This window comes from Pholis gunnellus, assembly GCF_910591455.1.
Source record: "Pholis gunnellus genome assembly, chromosome: 11".
Lineage (NCBI taxonomy): Eukaryota > Metazoa > Chordata > Actinopteri > Perciformes > Pholidae > Pholis > Pholis gunnellus.
The window spans coordinates 22569807-22583091 of NC_136538.1; the positions used below are offsets into that span (position 1 = coordinate 22569807).

Sequence of the window (13285 nt, forward strand, 5' to 3'; positions counted from 1 at the left end):
AGCTTGTGAGGTAATCCTTGGCAGATAAAACTAAGGAGGACTTACCAAAGGCAGATTACAAGCGGCGCTTTGCGGAAGGCCCTTTTACACCAGTCGGCGCGGGTATTGAGGAGAGTGAGCTCTTCGCAGTGCTTAACTTGTGAACTCGACATGCACCCAACAGAGGAAGAGGTGGAAAAATGATAGCTGCATTACAGTAACTGGATCAAAATATATCCCTCACAACAACACACACAAGATCACACATTAGTACACACAACACGCATGCTGCTGCTGCTGCTGCTGCTGCTTTCACGGCAACCGTGTATAAAAATGAATTCTGAGAAGTAGCTGAATACATACAAGGTGTTTACTTATTCTGTTATGTGAGACTTCAGGATCAACACTGGGTATCAAGTCACCATTCCTACATCAGCTCTCTTTCAAACATGGCTGTAACCTTTCTTTTAGTTGACTCAAAGACGTCCATATCCTAAAACTGACCCAGAACTTTGCCTTATCCAAACATCCTCTTAAACCTTCTGTGTTCATTACTCAGTAATGTCTTAAACCTTTCCACCTAACCCGATGACAGCGATGCCCCGCAGCATGAAACGACGACAGCAAGCCCAAAGATGTCAGAAGAAACTGGGTCTCCTCTCCCCCACAAGATCCAATGACAGACCACTCAGAGACTGCAAATAAGAGTTGGTGGGGAGGGGTCCACACGGGAGGGGGGGCAGACATTGAGAGGTACTGACTTGAGCCTCACTCCACTCAAGGATTATTCTCCTAATATTACACAGCTTAGGGAATGTGGTCTAGCTTGGTTTCAGAAATGGACCGCTATGACTTGTTAGCTAACGTTGAATCCAGGTTCTGAGGAGGAGGAGAGGCGGATCTCCTGTGGTTCTTTAGTTTAGAGTTATACAAAGAGAATAGTCGTTCGCTGCAGCATTGATGCTCTGAATGTCGTTTACTGCTCTTTTAATGCTGGCCCTGTTATACATTTAGATTATCATTCTTTTATAAAACACCATCATAGGCAACAAATAATGAGGCCATGTCGTCAGAAATACAGGAGAACGCTGTTTTAATCTCCGTTAACGGTATGAGAAAGTTATCAGAGGAGATGGAATAACTTTGGACCGGATACGATGATAACAAGACGAGAGACCTTGGACCGGGACCAAAGATCAGAGGACCAGAGATGGACGTCCTCGTCTCTCGGGCTCCCCCCCCCCCACCCACCACCACTCTGTCCTCCAAAAATAAAACCACCCCTCTGTCGTCACGCCAACCGCAGCAACGCTTCACCGTGCGTATGCCGGTCGTCTCTCCTGCCGCGAAACCCCGGTGAAAGCTAATTAAGAAATATCGCAGCCTTCTGCGAACTCAATTAAATAATGTTAATTTATTCTAATTTCAATTTGGAGGTAGTGTGAACTGAAGGAGGGGCTGCGGAAACAAAGTCTGGGAGAGGAAGGAGAGCTCTGGCCTCTGCTGCCCCCCCCCCCCCCCCCCCCCACACACACACACACACACACACACACACACACACACACACACACACACACACACACACACACACACACACACACACACACACACACACACACACACACACACACACACACACACACACACACACACACGAGCTCTCTCAACCTGCAAAAAAAAAAAAGCAGCTCTATTTAATTTGAACCCTTTGATTAACATAAGTAATCACACAAGCCCTTCAACTGGAGGGGAGGAAGAGAAACACCTCTAGTGTTCACTTACTCGTCTCTGGAAAGAACCAGCGTGTGAAAAGAAACGGGGGAAACCGAGGGAAGAGTTTTAAAGAAGTTAGATGATGTTTATTTTACTTTGGCGGGATCAACAAAGGCTACAGTCAAGTAAAGTAGAAAAGAAAAGCCGTGTTTGATAAAGGAATCACCACTAGGATCTAGATGTATTGTTAGAAGAGTGCCTCTCTCTTTGAGTAAATATTAAGATGGTATAGAACTTTTCAGATCAAACTTTTCTCCTCAGACATACGACCGGCTTCCAACTTTACTTCATATGAAAATAAGGGAAAAAATAATTCATGAAGCGGAAACTTGATGAAAAACCCAAAGATCAGAGCATCTAAGAGTAGAGCGGTCTAAATATGGAATAGAGACGGAGAGCCGGGTGAAATCATCCCGAAGGGGAAGGAGATGGACTGAATCAGACCAGACAGAGCTCGCAACCCGCCCAACGGGAACTCCCTCTGTTCATTTACATTAATCCCACAAGACGTTCCCCATCCCTCCGGCTCCTTCACAGACGCTAAACTTAAAACCTGACGCCTTTTGAGGATCTATATCTCCCAGACAGGACGGTGGACGGACACACTGGTGAGAGAGACACGAAGCGTCTAATGAGACGACTTGAGATAGTAACAAAAACAAAACATGTGACGTGCTGCATTCAAAGATGAAAGGACAATAGATGAGGAAAGCTGCTGAGTCGAGGTGAAGACATGTATTGACTTCTCACCAGAGAGTGACCCAGAGGGAGACACTTAACCTCCACTTCCTTCTGGTCCGACTGCTGACCAGTCAACTGTGAGAAGCTGCAGTTTGTCTGCTATTTTAAATGATTGTTATGTAGAAAGAGAGCCGACGCTCATTCAAAGCCAGACAATAACTACGTTTCTCTTTTACGTGGATATTTAAAATGACCATTACTAATATTCCTGTTTATATGCAGCCATGGATACTCTGATAAATGTAAAACGTCCCCATGACGTACGTCCTAAAGCTACATCCCTTAAATAAAGTTACTGTCCCTCCTTTTCCAACTGAAGTCATGTTGCTCCTGTGGTGGACCATCGTAACCACTCTGCAAGTTCAGCAAAACGGTTTTCTTCAAGCTTTTCTTTTTTACAGTAATGCACGAAAAACTCTGACGCCATAAACATGCATGAGGACGTGTGTTAATTGCAACAAACTGATGTTAAAAACCACAGAATGATCTCACGCTGGGAGACTAACTGATAACCGTTATTGTCAGAACTAAACCAAACAGAAGAAACAGGTACACAAGATTGCATTAATTGTACGTGAAGAAAACAAAATGCTTTTGAAGCCTCCATAGATTTACATCTGTAGCCCCTGCATGCTAAATGTAAATTAGCTAAGCATTGGTCCCAGTGGACCGTCTGGAGATGAAACACCCAACAACTGGGAACCCACATGTCTCAATAAAGGCGTCTGAGCTGCTGCCGTCGTCTCCCGTCCACAAATCTGCTGAACGTGTGTTCCGCTGAGCTTTGAGCTCTAGTCAGAGCTTAATGTAAATCCAATCCACATGTGTAATACCTGTGTACAGAGCGAGCGGGTGCACGCCATATGTCCTGTAGATGTGCCGATTCTTCACAGGCTGGCACAGAAGTGGGTGGTTTTAATGCAATGACGAGGATAAAAGTACATCCGAGACAAAGTTTAATTCCCACGTGAATTCATACAAGACAAGGACAAGAGAGTTTAGTTTTACTGACACTATATAGTATAATACATAGGTATTATAGTGGCTCACATCATAATTCCTCCATGATCCATGGTCACATCCTCCTCCTCCTCCTCCTCCTCCTCCTCCTCCTCTTCCTCTGAACCTCGCCTCTTATCTTGAGAGAAAACGATGCAGCCTTCCAGCTGCAGCTATTTTTCCTTCTATTCCCATCAGGTCCACGATCACAAGAACATTATTCCAGCACTTACACTCTTTAACTATTTGTTTTTGTGTAACTCCGGCGATGGAGCAGTCAAAGCTCATGTTAGCTTTTGCTCTGAATGAATGTAAATGGGATTCAAGAAATGCTAATCGGTTCTTGGTTTAGCGGAGACTTCTCAGATTCAACAGAACACATACGAGACGTTTCAAACCCTTCAGGGCAGGTTGTAAATGTATAACGGCTTTCAATACATCAATTCATATATTCACATTCAGAGATTACACATCGTTGTCTGCACGTGTGTGCGTGTTTTTAATCTCGGCCCTACGTTGGAATTGGCCACATGAATAGTCGGGTTGAAATAAATATAAATGTAGAATATATAAACACCTTGAAACCTCCAATAAGAGAGAGGTGAGCTGTGTTTTGGGGGAAGGTTATAACTCACTGAACTGAGCCTTGGGCGCGCTAGAAAAACTATAAGAACAGATACAAACATGCATGCGAGCACAAGCTCACACACACACGCACACACACACACACACACACACACACACACACACACACACACACACACACACACACACACACACACACACACACACACACACACACACACACACACACACACACACACACACACACACACATCTACACTCTGCACACGTTCGTTGTGCGGTGATGTGTTGGTTTCGTCTTGGCCTCTCATAGTGGGAATGTCTCCTCTTAATCCTCTCTGACTTCATACATTCAAAGGTCATCTCTCAGCCTACACATGGCTGAGGCGTGTGTGTGTGTGTGTGTGTGTGTGTGTGTGTGTGTGTGTGTGTGTGTGTGTGTGTGTGTGCCATAGTGCGAATAAGAAAGAGAAACCTATTCACACTCACTGTATATGTCAACAAACCCTGTAGGCCTCTCCTTGTTTACTGTGAACATCCTATCTCTTCTTCTTCTCCTCCTATTCCCCCCACCCCCACTGTTCTCCTTTCCCCCCCACCCTTCACTATCTCCCACCTATTCTCCTTCACTGCACCGCCCCCTCCTCTTCAACCCTCACCCACAATTCATTCTTTGCATCCCTCCCTCCCTCCACCTTCGAGCTCCAGAGGCAGGGGCATCTCTTGGCGAAGTGTGGCCCACCACAGGCCACTGGCTCTGGGTAATTAAAGTGGTTTAGGTCCCCTCACCCACGGTCACAGGCAACTGCAGCTGGGTGATAAAGGCACTGTGCCATAATTACATGGACGGCCAGCATCACCGCCCAGCTACACTAAAACAGTCAGCTAGCCAGATGCATGGGGAGGAGGAACCTGTGTGTGTGTGTGTATAAGTAACTGTATAGAGTATGTGTGTGTGTATGTGTGTGCACAGGGGGTCAACACCCCCTTGTGATCGCTCTGCTGTAGTTAAGCCCCCTGTGTTTAAGCCCCACATAGGCTCATTGAGCCTCTACACACACACACACACACACACACACACACACACACACACATTTTTAACCCCCCCCAGCCAATCATTCCCCACCAGTGGTCTGACTCCTGCCGTGAGTGTGTGTGACCATCAGCCATTTAATTAGACCCAGCCATGATTTACCTAATTTAAATAAATAAATAAACATACGAAAACACCCCAATAAACAAATACCTATATGCAAATGAGGATCTGTGGAGTTTCGTGAGCATAAAGAATGGGGCAGGAGATGGGATTGTGCAGGCGGAAAAAAAGCTAATGTAAGGGCCACTGGATGTGGACACACACACACACACACACACACAAAATGCTTCAAGTCACTCACTTATAATCACTTAATAACACGTCAGAATGAAATTGAAATTTCAGGGTTGTGTTTGTGTTAAAATGTCTGTTCCCATCTAAATAATATTTGATATTTATTGTATTTGATGAACGTTACCGAGGGGTTAATGGAATCAGACTTAAACATTCACGTCATTATTTCTGACTTTCACTGCCGATAAAAATAAATCCTCTATTTAGTTTTAACTTTTTTGTACCAAAGACATCAAGTATAGATAACGAACGCACACTCATATTTGTACCCATTTTCTGATGTAAATCATAATAAAGTTAATTAATAAGTTATTGTACTGATTGTGTTCATTTACCATTTGTTTTAATGGGAGGTTGTTTTCAAGTTACATTCCACCAACATCCCGACTCACAACGCATCGAGCAACAGACGTATCATTCATGATATTTCACAAAAAGTTAATCCTCATTTTTCGTCTTTTCAAAATAAACTTCCGTCTTGATAGGAAACAATTTGGTTATGTTTAGGAGGAGATCGTGGTTTGGGTTGAAATATCTACAGAAGTGGCTTTAAGTCCGGAACTTACATCACGAATAAATTAACGCTGACTTCTGGTTTCACACGGGACATAAACGGCGGTCTTCTGGGTAAACTACCGGTGTTTTCAGACCCATCTGTCCACCCCATCAGTTTGCTGCTCACGATAACCAGGATTACATATTAATATATTTTGTGGGTAATATAAGAATCACCGTATTTTTCATGGCTGTAGCTATGAACAGTGTGTGAAAACACACTGCTGAAACTGCGAGACCGCATTTAAATTGAACCTTTATCACATTTGTTGTTTCGTTGCCTGTGTGCCGTCGTTGGGATAAATTAAAAGTTTCATTAAGTTCAAGTGAAGCCTGTTTACCTTCGGGGACGAGGAGGCCAGCTCTCTCCCCATCACCGCTGCGACCGGGCCGGGCCCGACCGGCTGGACTCTCTCCCTGTCTGGGCCAGAGCCCGGTTTGGGAGCAGGAGGACTGGGGCCGAGGCCGGGGCTGGAACTCGGGGGCGGGGGGGCCCTCCTCTTCTGGCCGCCGCCCAAATCCGGGGAGGGGCCGCCAGCGGGGCTCGATGTCCTTGGCTCGTAGAACGGGTTGGATCTGAGGAAGCAGGCGAAAAAAGCCGCCATGTTACTTTTTAATTGAAGTTCTAGTGATGTGCACAGATGGAGGAGTGTGAATTCATTAAGATTTATCTGACCTTTTGCCTCAAAGACCAACAGGGTTTGTTAACAAGTCACCAAAACTGTTTGCAAGAAATAAACACGGCTGATTTGTGCAAAACAAAACAAAAAGTTTTTACATGGCTACAGATATTATAGTAATGCGATGAAGTGACATTATATATAAGACGAGAGCACACCAGAAACATTAGAGATGGCCGAACTTAAAAACATGTAGCAGTAATTAGCGGCACTATTGGGACCCCATTGTTTGGTTAAACATGAGGAAATTGCAACATGGAAACGAGAGTTTGGCTCAATACAATGAAGAGCACACAGAGAGCGGGAAGGTAATAGAAGATGCAGGTGCACCGAGGTCAGGTCTGCGTGACCTCATATCCTTACTGCCCAAGGTGGACCACTGACAGACAGACGGGCAGGAGCGCGCGCGCACACACACACACACACACACACACACAGATAGACACACACACACTCTTACACACATACCAGAGTGTTATCAATATACAGGCATGCTTGTGGCACTGAAAGCAGGGGCACGGCCTTGAGACATTCACTCAACATGCAACAAGCAATCCTCAACAAACAAGAGAATTGGATGGAGAGGGGTGGGGGGGGGGGGGTGAGGCTGATTGACTAGGTATCTGTCTGAAAGAGAAGGTTAGAGCCACTCAGTGTCTATCTAGCCGCAGAGCGATACGGAGAGGGAAGAAAAGAAAAGCAGAGCATGCCTTTAGAGCAGCTTTAACAGACCAGCGCTGGCTAAAAGACATGTGAAAGGGCTCCAGTCAAAACAGCGCCCTGCCCTCTTGAACTCTCTATTCTGCGGAGGGACTGCTCCCGGTGTAAGAGACGGAGCAAAAGAAACATGCCAGTCAATAACCCGTCTTGTCTTTAGACAGCCGAGAGGACCGAAGCGCCGCGGCTGTCCGCGTGACGGCTTCGCTCAACAGCCAAAAACCTACGAGTTCACATTTACAATGTAGGCCACTCGTCTGCAGGGAGATCCCCGCAGATTAAGAATCCTGTTCCAGCTCTTAGGCTACATCCACACTAATATGTTGTCGCTTTCTAAAAGGCATAACTTTTGCTAGCGTTCACACTACTCTGCCTTTTTAAGAGTCCCTAAAACGGAGACGTTTGAAAACGCTGGGGACCCATTTTTAGTTGTAAAATCTGGATGGAGATCACGTAGATGCCGTGTCCTTCCCTGATTTGTCATGTGCGTCTTTTCAGGAAGAAAATATTTTAGTCTTTATAATCCAGGAGGTAACCTCCGGTTCTTCAGAGTGAAGCTGAAGTACAAGTGTGTTAAAGCTGCATTCTCTCTAATGTCCATCAGGGGGCGACTCCTCTGGTTGTATAGAAGTCTATGAGAAAGTGACTCTACTTCTCTCTTGATTTATTACCTCAGTAAACATTGTAAACATGAGTTTATGGTCTCAATCTCTAGTTTCACTGTTTTAAAACGCATTAGTGTGGATGTGGACAGAGCGAGTTTTCATAATAACATTTAATGAGTGACTGAGGTGGGAACAGATGTTAACAGCATGGTTTCTGTGCAGCAAACGTCTGTTTTTTATTATTTCTCAAAGCTCATTGTCACTACCTGCTCTGCTATCACTGATCGATTGATTAATTGAATCTGGTTTACGGATCGGAGATGCGTATTGTAGATGTAAGAGGAGGGAGGTGAAATAAAAAATGAGCAGAGTCTGGGGGAGGAAGTTAAGGAGGGAAAGTATGGGGGAGGGAGGGAGGGAGGGAGGGAGGGAGGGAGACAAGGTTAAAGAATGCAGAGAAACAACAGGGCCCTTGTTCCCGTTGAAAGAGCCGCTTCGTCACTCTGCCCTGTGGGGGGGGGGGCTACAAGTACCCATTTATAAGCAGGGTTTCTTGCCCGACTTGGCCTGCCAACAGTTACCAAGCTGGGAAGTCTGGATCCTTCCAGACGGCTTCTAGTATGGGAAACTCAACAGACAGAAGCTCTTTAAGCTAACACAGGCCTCTCTACTCTGACACACACAAATGGTTAAATGTACTGTATACATACGGAAAGAGGCTTCAGTGTGATTAATACAAAAACCTGCACTGTGTACACTCCTTCCTTAGCGCACCATGTCCTGTGTCGGCTGATTAAATAGACTAGAATAAGGTGAAGAAATGGGACACAATGAAGACATAAGGTCTTACTCGTCAAGCTCCTCCTCCTCGTTGTGAGAGGTGTCGGCGTACAAGTACTTGCTCATGTCGACAGGCCGTACTCCTTTCCTCTGCCTGGGCTTGGGGGGTTCTGGGTCCGGCTGGAGGTCCGCGTCCCGGTCGGGCTCGTCGAAGGGGTTCCCCGGAGGCGTCTCTGTCCCGGCTTCGTCTGGCTCATCAAACGGATTCGAGGTGTCGTGGTCGAAGAAGGAATCGTCGTCGACCTGATGCCTCGACACCGGCTGGGCGGGGGGCTCTGAAAACAACAAACATGTCATTTAAAACAGTCACAATGACTCAATATTACTTTCATTATTTAAGCGCTTTGGTAGCGAGTTGGGCAGCATTGGTCCTGGTAACTAGCTAAGCTTTGTGGACTTTCCTGCCTATTTGCCTTCTCACGACCGTATAAAGAAATAGCTGAGCAACAAATCAACCGGTGGATTCCATCCGGATTGTTTTATCGTCAAGTATTTTCCTTCTATCAGATGTTTAACTCCATCTCTTTATCAACTATTGGTTACAGTTTGTTTATCCATACGATGACTTCACGAGGAAGACAATTAAGATATTTGGTTTTTAAATTATAGTTCTGTTAAGAGCCGTCCACACCAGGAACTATAGAAATAGAGTTTTAAGAATTGTAAGAACTGAAGTAGATGGCAGAGTCCGCACCACAAATATAAAGACGATAGTGAAAGATAAAGTTATGATCACTTTCAGAGCGATTTGATGAGCGATAGAAACACGTCCATCAGAATACAAAGCTGTATTTGTTGGATAAGTAGAAGTGTGGACGCTCACATCGTTCTATTGTTCTAGGTGTGGACGGCCCAGTACATTTGTCAGCTGGCCAAAAAGAACAACTTTGCTGAATTTAACAAATTTTAAAAAAAGTATTTTTGTGAGCTCAGACCAACAGGAACCAACACATGCCGACACACAGCTGCTACTGAATGAAGAAAAGACCCCAAAACAAAAGAAAACAGTTAATTTACGTTATGTTTCAATACTAATGTAATACGATTTAATTTAACAAGAGATGTTATTAGAATATATATATATTAAAAAAGTATGCACAAGAAAGCAGAATCCTAGAGTCCTACAGACAATAAGGTTCAGATCAAAGCGAACAAACATCAAAGTGGGAGCTTTGTGTGTGTGTGTGTGTGTGTGTGTGTGTGTGTGTGTCTGTGTGTGTGTGAGCATACCATTTAAAAAAAACAAATAATCCATAATACACCTGGCTACTCAGGTGGTCAGACATAAATATTGGTTTAGCTGTCTGACTGAAAGCATTGAGGCCTTCCTGCTATACATGACTACACACACACACACACACACACACACACTCAAGGTATGTGCACCTCCAAACCCACAGACACTCCCCAAAATAAACACGACTTCAGATCTAAATCATCCAGCACAATGACATCAGACTGGATCTCTGCGTTTTGTTGAACGTACCGTCCTGGTCGGGATCACCAAACGGGTTGAGGTGGTTCGGATGGAGCTCGTCGTCGGGCTCGTCGAAGGGATTCGAGCACATGGCGGGAGTTGTTTCCTGATCCTCGTCTTCCAGGAAGTTCAGCTTGTTGATGAGCTCTGTTGCCACAAAGTCAAAAACAAAAAGTCAAAACACACGAACCACAGAGTGACAAAAACAACTAGAGAAGATGAAATGAATACAAACATTCACAAACTCAAAGATAACAATATCTGCACTTTGGAGTGAACCATTCAGTCGTGTTAAAGAAATCCCTCTCGCTGGTGGAGCGCTGCCTGAACTTCTCTGTGCTCCTCAGCCCCCACTTCAATGCATGTACAGCAAAGGGGCATTCTGGGAAAATCTGTTCGGTATGGAGGGTTACTGGGGGAGACGGTGGAGAGTTGCTATGGAGATCCCAGCTGGAGAAGGGCGGATAAATGTCCAATTCATCTTCATCGTCCCTCGCATGCTGCCAGGGGGAGCGGGTCAGTTTAAAAAAAAAAGAGGGGAAATGTGTGTGACGAGCCGCTGAGCGCTACAGAATGTGAGGAAGTGCTGCGTGTCTCTTGGTCTATATGCAGGGTGGTGAGCTGATAAGAGGTGCAGCACTTTCTCTCCGACAACATTCATGACCCATTTTAGGGGCCCGTGGAAAGTGCACATTGGTGTGTATTTACATGTGAAGAAGTGGAGAAGAGTCACGCTGAGAAGGAACCAGAGTGAGCTTTGTGTAAAACTAGAGATGCACTGGTCAATCCTAAAACTCACATTTTGGATCGTATAATGGATTTGATTCTTTCAAAAAGGAAAAATGGAGCAAATATAACATTTAGAGATCCCCCAATCACAATTTATTTTTAAATGAATGATCATTGATGATCCGTATTTGTAGATACAGATTCACGTTTGTTTTGTTTTGTTATAGCAGCTGGTCTAGAAAGGCTCGAGACCAACTATCAGGGTTCAACGAATAGAAAGCATAAATGCAGATGTCCTGATTGCATATCTTTACTAAATATCGTCCGGTAACGATCGGCAGTTAAACTTTATTTCACCCTATGATGATTAAACTATGTAACTAATCTAAGGTTCACATGTGTGCCGAACCGTGAGGAGGGATCCATGCGGATCACCAACGGTCCGTTACACCTCTAGCGGAGGAACAACTTTAAAAACATTTAGAACTACTAACTGTTTTATTACGAACATACAAATTAATGAAATGTTCTATGTAAGACGGAAAGAATCGTCCATTCGTGCATCTTGAGAAGTCGGTAAATCAACTGGGTTTTTCCAAGTTTACAGATTTCATCATTGCAGTGAATAGTGAACCCTGAACTCTTCTTGAGGAGCTAGCCAGTGAAACCGTGTAGTTTAGAGAACACTATATATACACGTACACTCGTGTCCTTTCACAGCACACAGTTTGAGATTCCTGATCCAACGTTGGTGTTCCACTAACCCGACCCCATCGAACTTTAAAGCGTCTCACAAGCTCGAGGCCCAATGAAAATACCACAGATACAATACACAGTTTAACTAAAAAACAAAGGCACTTCATTCCAATTTGAAAACAAAAACAAATATTTGTAGTTTTCCTGAAACGATGTTTTTGTGTTTTTTTGGTGTAAGAATAGTTTTACCTCGACTGGTTCACTACCAATTGCAGTAAACACCACGGTAAAAAAATAAAACAAAGAATAAGAACCAAACAACTGATGTGTTCACAACACCTTGTACAGCACATCACCACATGAACCAATAAACCACAACACCAGCACAACACCAATGTCGAGGAGGATCAGGGGATGGGGCGTTTGAATAAAAGAGAGAGAGAGAGAGAGAGAGAGAGAGAGAGAGAGAGAGAGAGAGAGAGAGAGAGAGAGAGAGAGAGAGAGAGAGAGAGAGAGAGAGAGAGAGAGAGAGAGAGAGAGAGAGAGAGAGAGAGAGAGGAGAGAAAGAGAGGAGAGCTGGAAAAGGAAGGATTAAGAATATATGGAAATATGTGGAGAGAAATGGAGGTAATGAATGGAAGTGTAGAGGAGACAACGATGAGAGACGAGTCGGGATCACAGGATGAGAGAAAGGTGAAAAAAGACCTTGGGAGGAAGCGGCAGGCTTAGCGGTTGCTTTGCGTGCTCGCTTTAGGAGACCATCATCATCATCATCATCTAAGCAGCTGAGGGCATTCAACTGGTTTACTATCTCTGTAAAGGACGGGGCCATACAGGAAGGGAGGAAGGAAGAATAGCAGTGAACAAGGCAAAAATAACACGTCCCATTGAGCAACATCCACTCACACAAACATCCACTCAGTAAGCCACAGTGAGCGCAAGTATTTCAGAGTGTGGTTCACGATAGCAGGGTTTTTGCTATTATCTATATCGCCAAATACATACGCTGATATAATATGCTGTAAATGCTGCACATCAAACTGCATATTATATTTGCATGCTCGGCTTCTCCGCGGTAGTCTGTGTTACCGGTGTTGGAGCGTACACCGAGCTGCTTTGCTTTTGTTTCTAGAAATACGATCTATTTAGTTCACCAAATACAAAAACTCTAATTTGGTAAGAATCAGTAGCCGGATGTGCTGAAGTTCTTTGAGATACTCGGGTGCTCATGACTGGAATAAGGTTCCTAACGGCGTTAAACAGACTAAAAACCAGACACGTTAGAGGACAAGCTGAAACACTGGCTTTTAGAAAACATACAAAAGACAGCTGTGTGGGCAGAGTTGTTAATTAACAGTGTTAATAGGAAGTGTGTGCTTTTAACCAGACCAATGATGATTTTCTTGTGCTTTTATATGCTAAACTCCTCTATCTCCACACCTCTATGACATCTGGCCACAACGAGAACCACGATGGGACTAAACACTGTGACTTTTGTTCGTGTTATCCTTGATGTTCA

General features: G+C 44.5%; 1 protein-coding gene across 1 annotated transcript in view; it reads right to left on the reverse strand.

Moving 5' to 3' along the window:
- The window catches only part of ehbp1 (EH domain binding protein 1), a 129384-nt gene that overhangs the window by 79707 nt on the left and 36392 nt on the right, over positions 1 to 13285 (reverse strand). Inside the window, exons 7-9 of the mRNA XM_079169122.1 lie at positions 10351 to 10488; positions 8875 to 9139; positions 6364 to 6598 (exon numbers count right to left, since the gene is read on the reverse strand). Coding sequence (XP_079025248.1) covers positions 6364 to 6598; positions 8875 to 9139; positions 10351 to 10488 — 638 coding nt within the window. The remainder of the gene's footprint in view (positions 1 to 6363; positions 6599 to 8874; positions 9140 to 10350; positions 10489 to 13285) is intronic.